A 24,137-nucleotide genomic window follows, 5' to 3' on the forward strand; every position below is an offset into this window, starting at 1 on the left:
GCTTGTTTCCCCTACTTCTTGCATTGTTTAATGAGGCGTTGTTGCATTGAGCAGTAGCAAACTGGGGAGATGGGACAATCTGTGTCTGGCGTGTGGTCTGGCGTGTGAGCCTTACTGTATGGGTCGACACAACCCCTTTTCCTCTGGGTATGATTTGGTTCCTTTACCTCCCCTATCTCAGGGATGAAGATTACTTCACAAATAAGTTGGCTATCTGTTGCAGTAGCAGAACAAGAAAAGATTGCCTTGAACAGTTGAGTTCCCTTATTACCCCATTTTAGTATTTTCATGGCACCCCGGATACAACATCAATGCAATGGTTAGCTGGCAGGCTGGACATGTGTGCCACTCCCCTGCAGATTTCCTCCAGAATGCTCAAGGTTTAAGTCAGTGGATACTAGGATCTAAGTTCAGCCAGTATCACCATGTTTATGGCAATATCTATACCAAATCTAGCCGTCCTCAAGATGGTTCGAGGGTAGTTTAGTCTGGTTGGATATCCTAGCCACCTTATGTGGAGGAAAGTTGGGATGCTTCAGTCCAGACCCATTGATCCCACTCTGACAGCATATTTAACAATGGGGGGATCAACAGACAGTTTGATATTTAATAGGGTTTTCTAGTTTCTTTTATTCTAGTGTTCAGTAACGGATTGACTAAAGAAAAGAGTGGTTGAGTTGGGATCAAAACAACTAGCTTGGATACTATTTGGTTCTTTACCTGCTCAAGGACCATAGTCCTGGGTTTGTCCTTCTGGAGCAGGTAATCACAATGCATAGATCAAACAATCACTCAAAATCTCCTGGATTTGTCCTTTTGAAGCAGAGGTTCATCCTGCATAGATCAAACAATCATTCATAATTTCTGTTTTTGTCGGTTCCCCTGAGCACTTCTTTCTTGACTTTGGGTCTTTCTTGGCTAGCAAATGAGCATCCGGGATGCTGCGTTGGTCCTCCCAGACTCTGCTACCAGGTGCCACCATCCCAGCATGCTTAGGTCGTAGATGGATTCATACGTCAGACTCCCCAGGAAAAGTTGTACACAGGTCTCTTTCTTGTTCCTCGACTTATACAAAATCCTAAGTGCCCCTTTTCTCTCAATACCCTTTAAAGGTTGTCTGTGCTATCTTTATGAGGCTACGTTTCTCTATTCTGGGGTAACCCCGTCTCCATCTCCAGAGTACCCTTTTAGCCCAATTCGTCCACCACAATTCTATCCTTCCTTCATGGAATCCTCTTTTGTCCTCTCGACCCTTGTGACCTCTTCTGGTGTGTTCCCTTCTCTCCTGTGATTGTCCCTCAACGTCCTTTGACCTGACCATATGCTCCACCCCCTAATGTTTCACCTCATCCTCTCCTCTCTCTGGATCTTGAAGTTCCCACTCCTCCTCCCTTTCATCTAGCACCTCTCCTCTCTCTATCTGTACCTCGTCAGTCTCTCCTCTCTTTTAATCTCCCTCTGTGTTTGCCAACCAACTCTTAACTATCACACTATTATTCTGTTCGGTGCCACTTTTGTATGCCTCCCTTACTTTACGTTGGGCCATGTGTGTGAATTTGAGGCAGTTGGCAGACAAATTGCCAAGTGGAATATTGGTTGCTGACCTTAAAATGGGGGTAGCTCTTTATTATTCAAGCATAATTGGACAGTGAACCGGGCCACAGCCCACCACACTGAAGGCGCATAAGGTTGTTCCATCATCTTGCAGTCAGGTGGCCTATTGTTCCTGACTCCTGACGCCAAAAGATGCTCCTGTTACCGAACTTTCATGTCAATGCAGTCCTCTGCTCTTGGGCCTGAACCACAAGCTACCCTGGCTCACTTTGGAGGGCAATGCACCTCACTGTGTGCACTCTATACACTCGTGGGTCACTTGCAGATGGTTGTTTTCAGGCGGTTGAAAAATGTGTTTCGTGGGACACTACGAGGAGGGACTTGTGAGCCAAACTTCTTGAGGCTAACATTTGCGCAGGTTCGGAACGTTCAGGGGTCCTGGAGCAGTTTCTTTGTAGCAAGATCGGGCATAGATTCACAAGGCTACATTGCCCCCAGGGCCTGCAGCAGGTTGTGAACAATGCTCCACCTGCCTCTTTGGGTCTTGGGGAAGCACGCCTACCCTCCTGTATTTGACAATGTCACAGTATAAATGATCAAAAACTGAAGGGAGGTTAGCACTAATACAAATTAGAAATTGTTTTTTATCCATGTATGTTATACAATGCATGACACCAGGGCATAGTGAATAGGAAGGTGTCCAGATTTCAGAAGAGTGACAGATGAAGGGATCCACAAGTTAAGACTTTGGAAACGAGAGGCTTACCGTGTCCAGTTCACTTTCTAAGCTGCAGTTTTTAATTTGTGGAAACACTGCAGCATATTCCTGTGGGTAGGTGGAGTTCAAGTAGCTTTTCATGTGTTCCAGGTTATCCATATTAATGGCGTCCTCTTTCAGGTCAAAGGTGTTAGTGAGCAGCAGCATTACCCTGTAAAGCAAAATCACACTAGTTTTACTCTTGCATGACAAAAATATGATACTACCCTTTAATGGACGCTAGGGCACATATTTCATAATAACAAAAAAATAGCTTTTTCCAGGATCTATGTTCACTGTGCATTTTTTACTGCGAATTCCAAAAATGTCAAACATTGTTTCTCGAGTTTTTGCACCTCTACTTACAAATAAATGCAGGGGGAGACTCCTGCTGCCCCCACGACATCCCCATACCTAAACAATACCCATACCCCAAATACATCTATATTATCAAACATTTGACGAAAAAAAAAATACATTTGTGGGTTCGCAATGATGGGATTAGACATTTTCGTCCTATCCTGTTTTTAGTTTCGCTTATTATGTGGTGCTGATAGTGCTACCTTTAAAGCCAAAACTAGTGTCATGAAAATAAGAGCTTGAACATAATTGTTTGAAATAGGGGTTTTGCATGTATGTTTGTAATGCTTTTCAATGCAGATGATATATGAGGATGGATTTATGTAGTTTAGCTATGTGTCCTACCCATTTAACTTCCATTCCTAAGTGAAATCTATAAGATTTTCCTCCCATTCCCACCCATTTTCTTTCCAACCATACCTCTTTTTGCACTCTTTGGCTGAATTTGTATTGTGTGGGGAATTTGTCAGCCATTTCTACTTCCAAAATGGTGGCTGCTATCTGTTAATGTTATTTAAAAGTTATTTGACTTGATTGATGCTTTAAAATATATTTACAACAGCATTTTTTATTAAAAATAAAAAGGTAGTATAATAGTGACATTTCGGTTTAAAATGCCTCTGAAAATGTACATTTAGTAGTAACTTGTGGAGGATTGGTGGAGTGATTTTGGTGTAAGGAGCACCTGATTGGTTGTGCAGTTAATGATGTGATTGGATGTGCTTGTGTGTTTCTTAGTACAAGTAAGACATTGTGCTTCTAGTAAGCCATTTTCTTTCGACATTTGAAGAGAGCTGATGTGTGCTTTGCTGAAAATTTGAGGAGAGAGGTAAAGCTGTGTGTTTTGTTTGTTGAACTGCATTGTTGTCTGTGATAAGGCAATGTGCTTTACTTAGAATTGCCTGTTGTAAAATAAATCTTATCTTTACATTGAATTGTTTTTGCCATTTTAATTTAATAATTTTATTTAGAAATCTGTGCCGGCGGCGGATTAATGTTGTTAACGTTGTTAATGCGGCCGGGCGTAGAGGGCATATCCTGGCCAGGGTTTTGGGGGAAGGGGAAGTTGCTGGCGTTGCTGGTGCTTGCCTATGTGCTTGGGGTAGCTGCACATCGGTCGATTTTGCCTTTTTTCTCTTTGTCTGGGTCGAGCAGCATCCCCCCCTATTTCCAGCACACACTGGCTCCTGGCACCATGTCAGCCTCTGCTGCGCTTTGCCCCAGGGCTGCCTCTGGCAGCCCCAGGTCAAGTGGTGGGCGTTTCCAAGGTTGACTGGGACCAGATTGTCTATAGCAGCAAGGTATTGTGTCCGGCCGCTAGCGCTGACTGTTATGCATAATCCTTTCTTTGCCACCACGGCCCCTTAGCAGCATGGTCACATTTTCTATTCGCTGTGGTTATGGTTCTTGTGATGAAATCAGTGTCCTGGCCAAGATGCCCTTACAGGAGTTTGTTTGACGAGAGGGTCTCCTTTGAGTCATTGTGTTACATTTGGTACAATCCACTTGCTTGTACCAGGCAAGCATGGGGGTGTGCATTCCTTGTCCCCCCTTGCTCCCTTCCATTTAACATCTGTTCTGTGCATTGGTGGTGTGGACGAATTCCAGGGGTGCACGCGTCTGTATATGGAACCCCTTGGGGTGGGGGGCGAGGGTAAAGTCCTGACCTGACGCTGTGTGCACGCAGCTTGCATCATTTGCGCCCTGCAGTTAGGGGCACACGATGTGTGGGCTTATACCTCGGCTGCTTCAGCACGAACTTCGTGTGTGGCCTTCTGCTGGTGGCGTGCACAGACACACTGGCCATCACAACGTCCCCTATTGAAAAAGTAACCCCATTTATTTTCTTCTTTTTTACGCGTGACCTATAAAGTTTACACTACATTTGAATGTTTTTTATAATTACTGCGTGGCACACTGTTAGGGAGAATTCTCAAGAATGTGCTAATTTCCCTTACCTTTTGAGACCCCCAGCAACTTTGCTGGATTTTTAGTATTTAAATTTTTACCTGGAAAGAGTGTGAGCCTTTTGTACCACTCTTTCATGTATTTTGATGTGTGTTTTACTTTTGTGTTCTTTGCATATGGAGTTTTTAGACAAACTCCATAGGCATAATCTTTTTGTGTGTCTCACAGCACCTTCAGTGCAGTACACAAGGATGTATTTTAGGCTTCCCAAGGTTTAAATATCTTCTCTGGGACTGCCTACCGTCTCCCAGTGCATGTAAAGTTAAATTGACTTTGCTAGTCTTTTTAAATTCATAGACCCAGCACAAACTATCTTCCTATAGAGTGCTGGAGGGGTTGCCTAGCATCCCCTATGTCTAAACACTCATGTAACAGTCAAATGTTACCCTTTCCTCTTGAAATGGCTGGTGGCAGTGGTTTTAGAACAAACTACAATGATTTTTCCCAACCGCGAACACCGGTAGCTAAAAATCGAGTCAGCCATGTTTTTCAATATGGCGCCCAAGACCCCTCTATAAAAACAGACTCCGGTCATCCTTTTCTGCAGTTTCTTTTAGGAAAGGTCCTTCTAGTGTTTGTCTCTGCGTGCCAAACCAGGTTTGGTCCCTTTGTTCGATGCCCTTTGGCAGGCTTCAGTGCCGAAGCCCTCCTCTGGCGCCTGAGTATCTGGGGTGGACAGGATGTGAGGGAGGTGCCCGAAACTCCCTGTGCTTATTCTCCTAGGAGATCTGAATGCACACTGGTGTGATTGGCTGGCTGACTGTCCAGCAAGGACAGCCACCCTGCTGGGTGAGTGGCAGCTAGGCTGGAATGAATGAGAGAAAACTGTTTAAAAGCAGGTCTCTGGGACTTCGAAGGCAGAGTCGACCACTGGAACGAAAGAACCGAAGACGAGCTGAAGGAAGACGACTGCTGCAACTCCCGGACCATTGGTTTTCCCGGTGAAGCCCTGCTGCAGGTACGAATTGCCTGAAACTCCCTCGACAGAGAAGCCCTTCAAGGACGACTTCTTCCATTGAGCTGGTGGGAACAACCAATTCGCAAGCCACCTGGACACCGTCTCCATACTGGTTGAATTTTCTTCAGAGTGCTGTTGAAAACCGGGTAGCCAGTGAGAAGGATACCAGTTTTTGGACTTTAAGGCACTCACACCTTAAACCGACGTTTAGCCAAGCTTGTGGCCTCTTCCATGGGCAGTGCAGGAACCTCCCGACGTCCTCCTTCTTGAACCCATGACTGAAACTCAGGAACAGCGAGATATGCAGGAACTGCCGGTAACAACTGCCTCAACTACACCTTTTCTTCATCCATAAGGTACTGTGCAAGCGCGGTGTGGAAATACTTTCTGCCACAGTGAAAGTTTGTGAAACGTTCCCAACTTTGGGGTCTTGTTCACTCCTAACCCGACATATAACTCTTTTTCTAGCAAACTACTTCTAAGACGACTTAACCGTTTACTACCAGAACTGTGCTATCCTATCCAAGCCGCTGAACCATTGACTTTGGCCCAGGCCTATAGAATTGAATTGCCTCTTGTAGTGAACTGAATCTATTTGTCCTGCCTCTGAAAGTAATTGTGTTTTGATTTTTATAACCTGTGTCTTTCTACCCCTTTTGAAAGTTACTCAAGTGCCATTTTGCTCCCACTTCAGTGGAGCCTACCTTGTTCAGAAATGGATTGGTTGTGTATTATAGTGCGATATTGAGCTGCTTCTTACTAGTGGAATGTTTTCTAACTGAATGTGTAAATAAATGTATATTTTTTTTACCAAGAAACCTTGAGTAATTGTTTGCTTGAACTACTGTGATTACAAGTCCTTTGTGTAACCTCTTGTACTGCTCACATCCCTCCTGAGATAAGTCTGGCTGCTCAGCCACTGCTACCACACAACTGTGTAGTACAGGCTTGTGTCAAAGGTGAGATTGTGCTTACACCTGTAGTCTTAAAGGCATGGTCTAGTAAAAAATGTTATTTAAAAAATAGATAGGCAACATAAAAAAAAATACTAGCATTCTCTTTTTTAAAACTTCCTATGTAAAATTTTGAGCTATTCAAGCTCAAAATTCGCAAAAGCAAGCACATGGGCGCATCCATTTTGTGAAATGGAGGCCCTCCTGTTCTGGCTTTTGCTTTTGCGGCACTAATGAAGGAAAAGCCAGCCAGCTGTAGTAAACAAAAGCTACCGCTGGGTGGCTTTCCCTTCATTAGTGCTGTACGCGGAGGACGGGGACCGGAGACCAGAGCAGGAAAGCTGCAGCTGAATCTCGGTAAGTGCTATTTATTTATTTTTTAAAATAAGCACTAGCTGCGTTTTTTTTCCTAAGTTTTCCGGGCTGGAGGAGCCCGGAAAAGTTAGAAATAAAACCGCAGCTTTAAAAACGTTGAATTTATGTTTGCGGTCGCTTTTGAAGCGACCGCAAACATAAATACAACGTTATTGTGTTGGAAAACGCTGCGGTTTTTCTTTCCAAGTTTCTCAGGCTCCTCCGGCTCAGAGGATTTAGGCAGACACAACGCAGCATTTAGCATTTCCCATTTGGGACCCAAAGTGATAGCCACAGCAGGCAGAAACACAACGCGGTTGTGTTGGAAAACGCTGCGGTTTTTCTTTCCGAGTTTCTCAGGCTCCTCCGAGCTGGAGGAGCCTGAGAAACTTGGAAAGAAAAACCGCAGTGTTTTCCAACACAATAACGTTGTATTTATGTTTGCGGTCGCTTGAAAAGCGACCGCAAACATAAATACGTTTTTAAAGCTGCGGTTTTATTTCTAAGTTTTCTGGGCTCCTCCAGCCATGAAAACTTAGGAAAAAAAATGCAGCTAGTTCTTATTTTAAAAAGAAAAATACATAGCACTTACCGAGATTCAGCTGCAGCTTTCCTGCTCTGGTCTCCGGTCCCCGTCCTCCGCGTACAGCGCTAATGAAGGGAAAGCCACCCAGCGGTAGCTTTTGTTTACTACAGCTGGCTGGCTTTTCCTTCATTAGTGCCGCAAAAGCAAAAGCCAGCACAGGAGGGCCTCCATTTCACAAAATGGATGCGCCCATGTGCTTGCTTTTGCGAATTTTGAGCTTGAATAGCTCAAAATTTTACATAGGAAGTTTTAAAAAAGAGAATGCTAGTATTTTTTTTTTATGTTGCCTATCTATTTTTTAAATAAAATGTTTTACTAGACCATGCCTTTAATTGTGTGTAGTGTTCCCAAAGGGTACTGCATGTAATTCTGCCTAACACACACGCAAACAATTAGCAGCAAATTGTGGATTGGCATTGGTTACAGTGTGAACTTGCATCGTGTTACATGGCACTATGTACTTAATATCAGAAATATAATTTCAGAATTAAGATGGCTGTTGGAGAGCTGAATGATATAGAGCGTGGGTGTAACGATGGACAATGGGCCTCATTACGCCCCTGCCAGACCCGGTAATTGCCCATTTGTGGGCACAAGAAAAAAGATTCTCCCCATTCCCATTCGGCCCTATAGGGGTTTTTAAACGGTGCCGGTGCATCCGACATGCTGTGCTCGTGGGTGCCTTTCTGCCTGCCAGGTCCGACCTAGCAGGCAGAAAGGCACCCGCGAGCACAACTCGTAGTTTGCTAGTCCGGTAACTACAGTACCGGGCATGCTTACCGGTACCGTAGTTCCCAGACCGGTAAACTTAAAATGAGGCCCAATGTCATGCAAGTTCATATAATTGCATTCTTGCATGTGTATTCGCATTGAAAGCCGTGTACTCTGATCATGTCTGATCATTGGTATAGTCAAGCATTATCGGCATGAGTAAAACCTACGGTTATGTTGCATTATTGAAGATTATCCGTGCTACTGAATGCTTTGTATCAAGACGTGCGCGTCTAGCGCTGGCACTAGGCTGTACGTTGTTCTTGGACCTGTCTATGAATATTTTTGTTTTGCCTTTCACCCCCTCCTTATTTTTATCCATGTGGTGAAAAGTGCTTCATCTTTGTTAAACGGGTGGCTCCAAGTGAATCCTGTCTCTCTGCACTGCATTTTAGCACGGTCTACGCTGCACCTTAGCACAGTGCACGTGATTGCCTCCCTTGTTGCTGGCCACCCCCATTTGTGTATACTCGCACTTATCCAAGGTCCTCCCAACTGCACCCTAATGTTGGAGGCCTTGCCCCCGTTCTTTAATTGGGGACGTGAAAATCGACCATCGATTCTTGTGAAATTTGGAGTGGCCAGTGGCCGAGTTGATTTCTGACTCTACACGATTGGCATTGTGGTAACACCCCACGCCACTCCCCGACCTGTCCCTCTATGTATTTATAACATCTTAAAATGACAAGAATCGTGCTAGCAAGCACCATCTAAAGCCACTATATTTGGGTTCCAAATCTAGGGTTTGGAACTGCACGGGGATAACCAGTGGTCGCAAGCATTGATGCAAACATTTTAAAATGTTCTTAATGTAGTTACCCGCACGGTTTCACGTTTAAGAATATGTGAGTTTCTGGCATATGGCTTTTCGTCATTTTTAGGTTTTCTTCCCAAACCGGACTCGTTCTAATACGGTGCCGGTTTGATCAGCTGCTTGACTGAAATCTGCAGTAAGCTGGCCGTTTCTGCTTCTATGCCCAATGCAGTTTTATAAGCTGAATTATGTGTATACTGTCAATAGAGGTCGCCAGTGCACACGCTTCTCCACAGACACCCATGATGTCAACAAACCGGCCCTCGAGTATGAAAGCATTTGGTGCAGGTGCAGGTGGGGGTGGGGGGTCGGTGCGGGTGGTAGTTCAGAGAGCGCCTTTCATGATTGTTTTCCGGCTTCTCTTTGGTGCGACGGGGAGGGCAGGAACAGCAAAGTTACAATGCATTGCCCTGAAGGAGGGCTATATCTGCGGGGATGCTTGAAACCTTTGTGCTTAGCCTTCCAATGGCAAGGAGGTGCTTATACCAGTGGCCGAAGTGTACGAAAAGAAGAGGTGGAACTATGTTCCCTGCTGGCCTGCCCCGCTCCCCACAAACCCCATCATTGCACCCCCTCCGACACACAATCCAAACCCCAAACACACTTGCTCTTTAAGGGAATGTTCAGTGCAAGTTTCAACTTCTTCCTACAGTTTTGTTTTAAAATGTAACCATTCTGGAACGGTTTCTTTTTAAATAAAAGTATAGGAACGGTGAAACTTAAAAATAAAAAGTATAGGAGCACTGCTCCCGACCGCTCCTGCCCACTTCGACCTCTGGTTTATACACATCCTGGTTTGCTCACATATGTAGTGCATTTAGGGTTAATATTGGTCTTCTTGTGAGCTAGGGTGACCACAATTTCAGGACGAAAAACCGGGACGGCTAACAACATAAAGGGGAAAAATCCCCTCACAGACCCTCCTCCAGCACCCCAGCCCCCATCAACACACCTCCACCCCATACCACACTATTTCCAGCACTGTCCCTCTATATAAATAATGTATAATTTAAATTGTGCGGTTAATGCATGCATGTTACACTTCGGGCTTGATTCAAGGATCGTTTTCCTATGGGATTGCGCCATTATAAAACACTTCCATGAATCAGGCCATCCTGTTTTAAGTTGAAACCACACGCGTTTAAACATTTACCAAAAATGAGAGCGCCCTTCTGCTGAAATGAATAACCCCTATGCAGTATTCTATTATTCTGTGGTACAATTTACGTTTATGTTTGTGCTTTTGTGCAGGCATAGGAAAGGCTCTTGCTAGGCTCTGCAAAAAGTGGTAGTAAACGGATGCTGATGGTAGCAGGTGTTAAGACTAAGGGCCTCATTACGAGTTTGGTCGTAGCCATGGAGCTATTAGTTGCATGGCTGCCGCCAAACCGGGCTCCTTGACGGGGTTCCCAGAATGGGGAATTACCGGGCCATTCCGAGTTCGGAGGGCCCGGTAATTCCTCCCTCTGGGAACCCGGGCCCGGACCTTCCCCATTCCCATCTGAGCCCCCATAGGACTCAATGGGAAAGGGAGAGGGAGCTAACAACGGGTCGGTTACGACCGGCCCGTTGTTAGCTCCCTCTTTCCCTCCCGGGACCCAGTAATGACGCCTGGTTTTACCAGGCGTCCTTACCAGGTTCCGTGAGGGGACATCGTAATGAGGCGGAATGGTGTTAACGGGCCCGCCACCATTAGCGGAGCCCGTTAACCCATTCCGCCTCACTTGTAATGAGGCCCTAAAACACATCCTGTTGGAATCTCTGAGCTAGCTTTATCAAGCCTAACTATTAAACTTTGTGCTTGAAGTGTCTGTGAAAGTTTTCTTAAAGCAGTCTTTTGAGAGTTCCAGTCTACTGGTCTGATATAAATGTGTGAATGAGGTCTGTTTTCAGGCACTTTCTTTATAAGCACTATGTCTGTTGGTTTAGCTTGTATATATGTATTATGCATTTGAGTCCGACCCAGCTGTAGCGTATTTTAATTTGCCTTTGCAGAAAGGTGTGGTGCTTTACATGAAATCTCCTAATGAAAGTGATACGTTAGCTCAACTGAAACTGGATGGAAAGTTTATTTTCAGCTTTGCCAAAGCAAGCCACAGAATGCCATGTAGAGACACTTCAACTCAGGCATAACGTGCTGGATTTTTTGCGTAACCTGTGGTTGTGCTTTTTGTTTCATGTGATATTAAAAGGCTAAACTGGTCATGTGAGTTGTCAAAACACACCTTGAAACCAGAGCAGTTTCAATGATTTTATAAGCAGCCCCAGGTAGATTAGCCTGCGGGATGGCAACACTTCCACATTTTCCGTTCACCCGAAAAGAGCAAATGCTTGCCTTTAAACCGAGCAGCCCACATTATACTGCGGTGCACTGGGGTCCGTGCACCATAATGTATACGCATAAGCAAAGTTCAGTGAGAGACAGCGTTCAAACTTTGATTGCTAGCGCTCAAAGAATGTGGGTTTTTAGTTGAAGTTATAGAAAGTATGGAGCGAAATAGGGGTTCAGGTGTGGGGTCATGTCCTGAAAAACAAGCACTGGCAATGCCAACAGTTTGGGCTTTTTTGCAGGCATGGGAAAGGCACTTGCTAGCCACTGTAGTAGTGGAATTAACTCGCTGTTGATGTTAGCAGGTGCAAAGGTACCATTCCTGCTGCCTATATATGTTTTGTGTGTGTGGGTGGAGTAGTGCATGTTTAAAGATGCTGTGTAGTGCAGGGATAGTGTGTATGTACACTGTTGTGCTGTGGTGGATTTGCGTGTCCCTGTAGTACTGGGAAGGTGTATGTTTGCAGTGTGTTTTTAGAGTGCTCAGAGCAGTGTATGAGTGCAGTAACTGAGGTATTGTGTGCTGTTGGTGTGCACAGTGTTAGGGGAGTGTGTGTGTTTGGCTTTACAAAGGGCTACAGGCAGTGTGTCTATGTGCTGCAATTTTACTTTATGTTTGTGTATCCTATGGCTATGCCTGAGAATCCCACCTAGGTCTGTTTTTAGTTTGGGATATTAGGTGGCGCTTGTGTCAACTAGAAGCAAACACTATTGTGCTAGAGTATAACTACGGAGAAATGGCATGTGATAGGCAACACCCATCTTAAAGGTGTTGTTTGGTTATTTGGCCACCCATTGACCATGCTAACTCCTATAATTATCTCAACCTAGCTACTGCCCCTCCTGCCTAAAACAACCCCTCATGGGAACTTTTTCAGCTTGCTTTAATCAAGTGTTACTATCAAACTTTGCAGTCAAATTACCTGCCAGTGTTTTTTGAAAGCACTTTTCTGAGAGTTAATAACTTAATTAGGGCTGTAAACCTACTACTAGTGCAATAAAAATGTTTTAACAACATTTGCTTTTAGACACTGTATATATAAAACCCTAGAAAACAAATTAAGAGACTTCCTCGGAATATGGGAAGAAAGAGGGATCCTTACTGAGGATAACTGTAAGTTCCTCAGAACAACAAACTCAGTGATTCCGACAATATACTTTCTTCCGAAAATTCATAAGGACATTGAGAAACCTCCAGGCAGACCGATAGTTTCCTCAATGGGCTCCGCCCTCGAAAATATGTCAAAATTCATAGATGAGACACTTTTTCCTTTTGTGTCCTCTCTTCCATCTTATATCAAGGACACAACAGATTTCCTGACACATATTGAAAACATGCCCTGGCAGACCATTTACATCATGGCCACTATGGATGTTGTTTCCCTATATACATCCATAGGGCATGAATATGGGAAAAAGGCCTGCGAAAGTTTTCTGAACACTAGATCTCTAAATTTCTTGGAACACACTAAGATGATTCTTCAGATGATAGATTTGTGTCTGACGAATAATGTTTTCATATTTAACAACGAGTACTATAGACAAGTGCAAGGCACAGCAATGGGCACAACGTTTGCCCCCTCTTATGCGAATCTGACCATGGGAGCATGGGAGGCTTCAGATGTATGGACAGAAGAAAATTATACAACTACTGATAACATCGTTTTGTGGCTCAGGTACATTGACGACCTTTTCATAATATGGAAAGGATCGGAGAAAGCATGGATAACATTTGTAAAGCTTTTAAACAACAATGACCACAACCTGAGGTTCACAGAAACACATAGTAAAACCTTTCTAACTTTCCTGGATGTGAATCTCCGAATTGTGGATGAAACCTTGACCACGGAACTACACAGGAAACCAACTGGTACAAATACACCCTTGCATGCAACTAGTGGCCACTCTAAAAATCTAATATGGAGCATTCCATATGGTGAGTTTATAAGGATTCGGAGGAATTGCTCAACCTTGAAGGCCTACGACAATGATAGTAAAATGGCAGCAAAGGGTTTCCTGAGTCAATGTTACCCAAAGAAGGTCATTGCTAAAGCATACATAAAAGCGAGGAAGAAAGAAAGATCTGACCTGCTGACAGGAACTCGCTTAACAAATGAGTCCAATAAAGACAATGATGCTACAAGATTAATCCTTACGTATAATAATGAAACATCTGAAATTAAACGCATATTACAAAGACATTGGAAGATTTTACGAGCGGACAAAGACCTTGCACCCATTTTGAAAACCTATCCAGAAATTAGTCTCAGACGCAATTGCTCGCTTAAAGATTCTCTGGTCCAGAGTTTCCTAGCACAAGAAACAAAATCCACAAAAGAGAACTGGTTGACCAAACAGAAGCAAGGTTTCTATAAATGCACTAAATGCAACATCTGCAAATATGCCAAGAGTTGTTCAAACTACATATACCCGATTTCAGGTGACTCAATTAAGATTGCAGATAGAATCACATGTGAGACTGAATATGTGGTGTATATAATCTCATGTACCTGTCAAAAATGGTACATAGGTAGCACCAAATGTAAACTCAAAATAAGAATTCAGCAACATGTGAGGGCCATTTTACACCAAGACCCGAATTATCCAATGGCCAAACATTTTTATGACTATCATCACTGCAATCTTGCGGATTTCCATTTCTTTGGCATTCACAGAATTGAGCAAAATGTGAGAGGCGGAGATAGAGAAAAGACACTCCGTCCGAAAGAGACATGTTGCATTATAGACTTTGGGACCAAGTATCCTAAAGGACATAATATAGATGAAGAGATGTATACTTTTTTAGGCTGACATACCTATTGAAAATGAAATGACGAGAGTGTCATTGACATAAACAAATTAAATTTTTAGTTTATTTTTGCATAAGGATTTACTCCAATGAGAAAATGATCTGTTTCCCTTTTCTTTTAAACCTCCAAATTTCTATTGGTTATTTTTCCTAAGGGTGTGACCTGGTCAGAACTTCTCTGGTCTCAGTTAGGGTAACGAAACATGGCGCTAATTTTGGTATTTTGGTGTTTTTAGTAGCCCAGTTGGGGTTTTAAATTTTAGAGCAGTACACTTTGGTGATTTTTTCTTTTAACAAATTTTGGTGAATTTACACATGTGCATGGTGAAGATAGGCTAGGATGAGGAGAAGCGTGGATACATATTTTCAGCAAATTCTCCTCACTCTTCTCACTGGAATTGCCAGGTCCCTAAACTATGAAACCTCTGTTTAAAATTGGGTTGTAAAATTGTTTTTTTATATATAAAAAGCTTCATTGCAGGCCTTTTATTAGTATCTAAACTAAAGAAACAACTAATGTCTTATGTAAATGATATGTCTAAGTACAATTGTGCCCTATGGCTACTAGCACGAGGCACTTTAATTCATGGACATAGGAACATTTAAAGCACTATGCACTTTAATGTATATACATAGGAATGTCTAACATCAGATCACAATGTGGCACTTTAAAGGCACTATGCACTTTAATGGAATTGCACTATGCACCTTACTTCACAAATGAAGTTAAAAGCATATTAACTGCAAAAACACATAAAGGCCATAGACGATACGATTGAAAAAATAAAAAGCATGTAGCAATGTGAACGACAATATATTGTCTTTATGTACTTCTGCATATTGCATTCCCCCACGAAATAACTGTATAGGCACTGAGCTATTACTATGTATGTTGGGGGAAACCAATGCTAATTATAATCGTTTCAGAGGTTCCACGAAAACAGATAGGGGATGATTGTTTAAAGAGTTGTAATTACGGCCAATTAGTCCCTTTTTGATGTCTATGTTTGGGACTTGCCTATGTAAAGATGGCCGAAAATTTACGACCACACGCAAAAGTGAGTCCTCTTTCTTTGCCTAAAACCATGCCACATGAGCTATTTTAGAGTACTGGTAACATGGATCATCTGTTGTGAACAAGCGGTGAGGAAACCGCGAAACGCGTCATTTCTGCTATGCAAGGGCCATATGTTTTGGGAGGACCACAATGTTAGTGGATTTTTATGAGCCATATGCTGCGCAATTTTAATTAATAAAGAACATTTGTTTGGACACAGAACACCGGCTTCCTGGAGTAACATTTTTCGAATGGGGGAGTGCTTTCCATGGACTGCAGAGAAAACAGTCTTTTCTGACATATATATATATATATATATATATATATATATATATATATATGTATATATATATATGTATATATATATATATATATATATATATATATATAGGCACTATACATGTCGTTTAATGAAGCCCTCTGGCCAATTTATAAGCTTTCTTTGTGTACATTATTAAAGTTGTCTCCTAAAGGAGGGAGCAGTTAAACAACACTGGTGAATTAAGTTTTACCAATGACCTTTATAAATGAAATGTTGAAAGCACTCTGGTGTGTATTATTGAAGTATTGTTATGTATTCCTCCTAGTATTGGGGTATAAAAACTATTGACATTTTTATAACATAGGATTTTAAACAATATTACCTATGTGTGAGAATACATATACTGGATTATAGATTTATTTTTGGCTCTATGGCAACTAGTCTTGCACCCATATAATTTACAAGAGCCAAACATAGATTTTTCATTGATTCATTAAGAATTCAAGTAGTCATTAAACAATTAGGCTTTTATTAATTACTGTGAACGTACATTTCCTTTTTCAGATATACTTTCTTGCGTGTATGCTAATAAATATTTTTATTTCACAATTTAGGGATTGTGCTTTTTTGGCATTGATTTCCAACACTGCTGACTTCTTGTTGCTTCGAGTTACAAATAATAATTCCAAGCAAGACATACTTAAAATGTTAAGTAAGTTGCAATGCATGGGATTTTAAACATTGTTAAGACATTTTTTTTGTTCCATTAGATTTTTATACAACAAGCTTCAGTGTTGCAATCAAAAATGAAAACAGTTTTAGTTTATTTAAAAAATATATATTATGTTATGTTATACATATTTATTAAGCACACGTACGCCAAAGGCATCATGGCGCTAAGGGCTGAGAAGGAGTAGAAACAGGTCAGACAGTTTAGAATAGTAGCATTTTAAGTTTACGCCGAAATCTGAGATGGTCAGCAGTACTCGGCAGCGAAAGTGGGGGTTTATTCCAGGCAATTGCAGCCACAATGTAGAAGGCACACCCACCAGACTGGACCCGCCTAAACCGTGGGATAACTATAAGAAGGGCTGATCGAGAGCGGAGGAGCCGAGTGGGAGAATAGTGCACACATTTGGCTTGCAGATACTCAGCACCAATGCCATAGTAGGCCCGGTGAACTATCCACATGGATTTAAATATGACACAGGCCTCAATGGGGAGCCAGTGTAGTTGCCTCCAAAGGGGGACATGTGGGCGTCAAAAGGTGGCCAGAGGATAGATCTTGCCGCAGCATTTTATAAGAGTTGAAGCCGCTTGATGAGGTAGTGGGGTTGCCCCAAGTAGAGCGAGTTACAGTAGTCAAGATCACTTAAAACGAGTGCGGCCACCACCGGGGCTTGACAGGCTGTGGGGATAAAAGGAAGAACCTTACGCAGGACCCAGTGTTCGAAATGGCCAGTCTTACAGACGGCCGCCACCTGCTCCTCCATGGTCAGGGAAGCTGAAATCTTACCCCTACGTTTTTTACCAAGAGCACAGGTGCAGGACAGGAGCTGAGTGAGAGAGGCCAGATGTCAGCGGTCCAATATAGTTGGGGAGAAGTAGTCCAAACAACCAAGACTTCTGTTTGCTGGCATGAGCTTAAGCCAGTTGGAAGACATCCACCTACCTAATTCCTCCAGGCATTTCCTCAGTATAGCAGCAGTGTCAGTCTGAGTCAGATCTAACCGGACTAAGACCTGGATGTCATCTGCATAGGAGTAATAGGGGAAGACATGGCCTTGGAGAAGAAGGAGAATAAGTCTGATATAGACATTAAAAAGAATTGGGGAGAGAGCTGATCCCTGCGGGACTCCGCAAGTAAGATAAATGGCTGGGGGCCGAAAGGGCAGAAGAGCTACTGACTGGGACCTGTCGGCAAGGAAGGTAGTGAACCAGTCAAGAACATGACCAGACAGCCCAGCAGCAGACAAGCGGGCAATCAGGGTAGAATGATCGACCATGTCGAAAGCCGCTGATAGATCTAAAAGAAGGACGGCTCTGACACCACCCTGGTCAACCAGACGTGAATGGTCATCAAGCACCGAGTTCAGAACCGATTCCGTGCCGCGCCCTGGCCGGAAACCAGACTGAAATACATCAAAGGAGCAGGAGGATTCAAGGAAATTGGAAAGCAGCAGGGAGACAAGAGCTTCCATTACTTTCATCATACATGGCAGAAGAGAGATAGGACGGTAATTGGCCAATACTTCACGGTCCAAGGAGGGCTTCTTTAACAAAGGTATGAACAATGCATGTTTAAGAGAGGGCGGAAAAATGCCTGTGGAGAAAGAATGGTTGATTGCAGACGAGATGTAGGCAATCATATCACCAGATATTTCCTTTAAAAGAGCCAAGGGTTTGGCATCCGCCGGAGAGGCAGATTTAAGGTGCTGGATGGCTGATAGAATATCAGCATCAGAGAAAAGAGGAAAAGTGCACCATGTCCCTAACGGAGGGACAGGTTCAATGTAAGCGTTTTCAGTAGCGGACATCTTAGCTACATCTTTAATCTTATCTCTAATAGTGGAGATTTTCTCCACAAAGAAGGAAGATAGAGAGTCATACAGGTTCTGTGAGGGTGGCATCGAGGGGCGGCCAGTCTCAGGAGCAGAAAGTGAGCGGACCAGGTCAAATAGGGCCTTAGGTTTATTCAAGGCAATCTCAACCGTGTGACTAAAATAAGCTTTCTTAGCATTGAGGATTTCTGTTTGTTACATACTGTATGTATATACAGAGTAAAACAAATTATTAGATTGGACATTGGTTTTAGTGTACACAAAATTGCATAATTTAAATACAAAAATAATATACGGCTAAACATAATGAAATTGCTGTTAAAAAGTATTTTTCAGGAGATGCAAATATTGGTATGCTTCTCCAAGCGGAGAGTGGGGGGCAAGTCTCTGGAACAGCCTCACTGTCCCTCTCAGACTTGAGCCGACCTCCTTAAGTTCCTGATACTGCTCAAAACTCTGCTTTTCTCTACCTTTTACCCTCATTCCCTTTCCCTTCCCTGCTAATGACCCCACTGCCACTGTGATCGGTGGCCGGATCCTCATGAATCTCAGAGGATCCCAGACCTTTCGACCCAGTCAATACCATCAGCCCCACCCCCACTGCACTGCCCTTGCGGGCCCCTGCTTGGCAGCTCCACATCCCACCACTGAGAGTTGCCTGCACTAGCATTTAGCCAGAGGTTCTTCTCTTTGGCTCCCCTTAGCACTTCCCTTCTGGGCCCTCATCCAGCACTTGTACACTCCTCTGCTCCCGCTTCAGTCTCCATCATCTGTACTTCTCCTCAATGCACTTGCACGCCTCAATGCTACAAGGCTTAGTAGGACCACAACTGTATATTTACTTTTTTTGCCATTGTTATTATTTCCCCTGTTCCATTCCCATTTAGCCATGTGGTGCTTTCAAACACAATTCTGTTGTATAAGCGCCTTACAAATGCTCAATAAAAAAAATAAAAAATAAAAATAAAATAATATTTCGGAGCAAGACTTACTTAAAATTTGAATGTAAGTTCCAATGCATGGGATTTTTTAAAAAATAGAAAAATATATAAACCTTAATAATTGTAAAACAAAACAAAAAATGTGTACATATTAGTATATAGATAGACAATATACATAATTTAAAAAAACAACCAATAATAATCTGCTAAAGGTAATGTAATTGCTGTTCAAACAAACAAAATCTAAAATGCTACTATCTATTGAAACATTTTTGGCATTTAACTGCAGTTTTAACTTTTTTTATTAGCGATTCCTATCATGTATATTTATGTTTAATTAATGAAAATATACATTAATAAACTTGAAACTTTAATTTACTATTATAATACATATAGTTTTATGTTTTTTAATGCAAATCCACCGCTAACATATTGTACTAAATACAGCTTATTTATGAAACACTTAATTCATTTAATTGATTTCAAACATCAATTTACATGGCTTAAATTAATATATAAATAATAACAAAGCTCACATTAAATTAATAATATAAAACCTTTTCAATTATGCATTAATGATATAAGGTAGATAAATTAAAATATTTCACATTAATGGTGGCTTTGCGCTTTGTTATTTAAAGTAGAATGTACAATATATAAGATAATATCAGTATGGCCATTATTTAAAATGCACTTACATTTAATTTTTCTGTCTTTTTTCCAGTTACCCTTTTCTTTGGAACTCTTAAAGTGCAAAGACTTAAAAAGGTAAGCTATTTTATATTACCCTAATATTTTTGTGTCAATGTAGAGGTTGGAAGTATTATATTAAGTAAACATTACAAAGCATACAATGAATGTTTAGTTGAAAACACTTACATTTAAGTCACTTGTTAGTTTTAACTTTACATAACATCAAATAAATACTAAATATTATTCACTAAACTTTTAGTTGAATAATAAACCTTGAAAATACACAATATACAATACCTTAGCAGCGGATTATCACCAAGGCAACAACATATTTTCAAACATTTAGAGAGGAAAACAATGCCTTCCAAATAGTGCTTATGCTATATTCACACAATGTTTGCAAACCAGCTCATTTTTGGGATAAACACAAATTGCATTACATTTTACATCTTGGAGATCACTTACATTTACTTACTCAACAAACTTACTTGCATCCTTATGATCTTCCATCCTTTATTGAATGGCATGACAACATTTTTGCAATTACACAGGATACATGTTTTTATGGTGATATATTACAAGAAAATTATCCCTTTTATGCAAACATTAAATTCACTTTAAATTCTTGCTTATAACTATACTACATGTATAATTTGTATTTATGCATACAGTATGGCTGTATTTAAAAATGACAATAATTACTATATTTATGATTCACATAGTAGACATATACAGGGTTTTCAGATATTAATGGCACTTGTAATATTTTAACATTCAATTCATTTCATAATATACTTGATTACATACAGAAATTGTCACAATGCCTTAAAACCTTAGATAATCCAAATATAATATCCTTTGAAATAACCTCTATTGTAATAAAAACCGTCAAAATGCAAACTGGATATTTAAATAAAGAAAATAAAAATAATTGTGATATATAAATAATAATTTATATATCACACAAAATATAAGCTATTCTTTAGTTTCGACAAACACAAATGAAGACCATAACAATAAAATTAACCAACAGGCAGCATTACAAGCTAAAACTTTACAGCAAAGAAAAATATATTAGAAACACCTTCATTACAGTAAACAAATGTAATTATCTCCTTTCAACATAAACATCAAATAGACACAAAAAAAGTTAATAATTAAAAAAAAGATTGGCTAGTTATAACTATAATAACTGGCAAAAAAATAAAACATAAAGATTCAAAATTAAGAATCACTACAATTAAAGCAATAGTGCGCCCAAAAATATTATTGTCCCAAAAGATGGGCTATAATCAAAAACATGCATTAAACATAATTTTAAAGAAAGTTCCTATGTAAACATTTGAACAAATGAGGCTCAAACCATTTACATGGGAGCATCCATTTTGCCATTTCAGGCAGCCTCCTCAGCTCATGTTAAGCTCTGCCCTAGCGGCACTAAACAAGCAGCAAAAGCCCCCTACTGGGAGCTTTTGCTTACTGCAGCCAGAGCAGAGCTGTACATGGAGGAGGCTTCCTTCACTTTCATTTTATGTTTTGGGTGCTCCCCAAGCCCAGGGAAGCACAGAAAACGTAAAATGAAAGGCACAATTCTAAATACAACGTTGTTGTATTTGTGATTGCTGTGGTTAAAAAACCACAGAAATCATAAATACAACAACATTGTATTTCTGATTGCAGCGGCTTTCGATTTGAGTCTCCTGGGCTCTCCCGGGTCTTCTGACAACATTACTATCTGCCTTCATAGTTATAAGCCTACAAACTACAGTAACAGACTCTAACCACCTTGACCAACAGGTTCTAATCATAGCAAATGATACCTGTCTGCCTATGGAGCCTAAATCCGCCACATTCCTTCCTCGGCTTAAGCTAGACTACCAGATGTCTTTTATCAAACCTAGAAGATTCTTACCTAAACTAAACATAGGGCCTCATTATAAGCATGGCGGTCCGGGAACTATGGTACTGGTAAGCATGCTGGTACTTTAGTTCCCGGACCGCCATACTACGAGCTGTACTCGTGAGCACCTGTCAGCCCACCAGGTCTGGCCAGACGGGCAGACCGGCACCCGTTAGTGCAGCATATCGGATGCACCGGCACGGTCGTTGATGGTGCCAGTGCATCCAACGTCCCCATTCCCATTGAGCCCTATAGTGCTCAATGGGAATGGGGACCGACAGGCACGGCAATGCAGGAATTGTTTGTTTGTTTGTTTGTTTGTTTGTTTATTTGTTTGGTAATGCGCACCTAGCCCTTAGGTAGACGGGCGCAACAGAAACAAGAAATCATAAAACTTAGTTACAGTGCAAAGGTAGCAATACATAGAACAGTAATTGCAATAGGAACAGAATACAGGTACAAGATACATTAAGTACAAAGCAATGGTCTTGGTCAGTCAAAAGAGGCCTTATCATAGTTAGGTGTCGTTAGTGTGCAACCAATTGAGTATCTTATGTCGGAATTTTGGGTAGGGTTGTTCTAGTCTGAGATCAACTGGTAATTTGTTCCAACATTGTGCCGCTTTAACAGGGAAACTGGTTCCTCCTGCAGTCGATCGTTTAAACCTAGGAATCTCCAACATAAATGAGTTGGCAGGTCTTGTAGGGCGGGTGGCTGCTCTTCTAGTAATTGTATCCATTAGGCATGGAGGTGCTAAGTTATTCAGGCTTTTGGAGGTGAGAGATATTGTTTTGAGGAGAATTCTATCCGTTATTTTCAGCCAGTTAACCTCCTTCCTGAATTCGGTAATATGCTCTCTGTAAGGGATGTTCAATGCTGCCCTCAGTGCGTTATTCTGTAGTCTTTGAATTTTGTCTGTGATGCATTTGTTGGCTCCTGAGTACAGGGCATTGGAGTAATCTAATCTTGACATGATAAGAGCATTGGCTAGTATGGTGCAGTGCAGCTCGCTCTCGAGAGGTATGGTCTGGAAGCTCTGATGAGTTTGCAGGTGTACGTCGTGGATGAGGCAAGGGAGTTAACTTTCTTTTTGAGAGTGAGAGAGGAGTCCAGGTAGAATCCTAAAGTTTTAACTACAGGCATCACCTTGATAGGGTTGTTATCAATGTTAAAGGATGTGTAGTTTGGGCTGAGATATTGGCTTCAGAGCCTAAAATTAGTAACTCAGTTTTTTCATCGTTCAGGCAGAGGCCATAGGATGCCATCCATGCCTGAATGAGGGTCTATATTTTGTTCACCAAGACTGAGTCCGCCACGAAGTTGCCCGAAAGGGGTATGAGGATTTGTGTGTTGTCTGCATAATTAGTGTAGGTGACACCCAGTCTATCCAACTTGTCAAACAGAGGCTTGGTGAAGATATTATACATGGTGGGGGAGACGCAAGAGTCTTGTGGGACCCCACAGGTTATTTTGATGGGATTGGCAGAGGCTGAGGTAGAGAAGACTCTCATGGTCCGGTTAGCTAAGAAGGATTGGACCCAGGCTATAGCATCTTTACCGGGTCCGGCAATGTCAGAACTACCCAGTAATTCCTCATTGACGGGTGTCGGAAAAAATGCAACTCCGACGGCAGTCATGCAGGCACGGCTACCGCCAGGGTTATAATGTGGCTCATAGACTCCAAATCTATTAATGCAGAACTTGAAACAGCTATGGACCCGAACTCCTTGTCTCCTATCTCCACACAAGTATACTGGGACCCTACTAAAACAGATATACCTTGTTCTACCATAATCAGAAACAAAAAACTCTGTGCTAGACTCTCTAGACTCCATGAACCTTTGTCCATCAGAGTTGCTTAAACAAGTCACCATAACATGTCGACTATCCTCATAATAACCTGAATGCCAAAAAGAAAAATACTGCCATAACAACCAATCTGAAATCTAACATCAAAGCAAGTTTGGACAAACTTCTGGCCTGTCCTACTAACACCAATACCGGTGTCAGTAAAAAAAAAAAGAACAGTATAGCCACCAATTCTAAACCTAACATCAAAGTAAGACAGGACAAACCAGCCAGTACCCTAACGGTCCACCTAGTTTACAGACCATCTGGTCCAATTGGCTCCTTCAAAGAGGACATTTCTATAATCCTATCTGACAACACTAATGTTTCAATTACTTCTACTTGGAGATCTCAACCTTGGCTTCAATGATCCTAATGATCCACATGCCTCAGCAGTCGCAAACACGCTCGCCGAACTTGGCTTCACCCAAAGAATCAATCAGGCTACCCATGACAAAGGCAGAACCTTAAATTGGGTGGCTGACCTCAATTGCGCAGCATCCATCACGTCCATCAAGCCACAAACCTGGACTGACCACTTCCTTCTGTCCTTTACCCTTCCAACTACCAAGGCCAACCTAACAGTTCCTCCACTCCTTACCCGAAATAAAAGAAATATTACGGTGATAAGATCTTACCATACATTATCCCTGACCTTAACA

General features: G+C 41.8%; 1 protein-coding gene across 1 annotated transcript in view; it reads right to left on the reverse strand.

Annotated features, from left to right (window-relative positions):
• SLC6A20 (solute carrier family 6 member 20) overlaps positions 1-24,137 on the reverse strand; it is a 531,874-nt gene that overhangs the window by 241,168 nt on the left and 266,569 nt on the right. The window contains exon 7 of the mRNA XM_069613357.1: positions 2,321-2,483. Within this exon, the coding sequence (XP_069469458.1) occupies positions 2,321-2,483 (163 nt within the window). The remainder of the gene's footprint in view (positions 1-2,320; positions 2,484-24,137) is intronic.

This window comes from Ambystoma mexicanum, chromosome 5p (genome assembly GCF_040938575.1).
Source record: "Ambystoma mexicanum isolate Mex_15411 chromosome 5p, UKY_AmexF1_1, whole genome shotgun sequence".
In the NCBI taxonomy this organism is placed as follows: Eukaryota; Metazoa; Chordata; class Amphibia; order Caudata; family Ambystomatidae; genus Ambystoma; species Ambystoma mexicanum.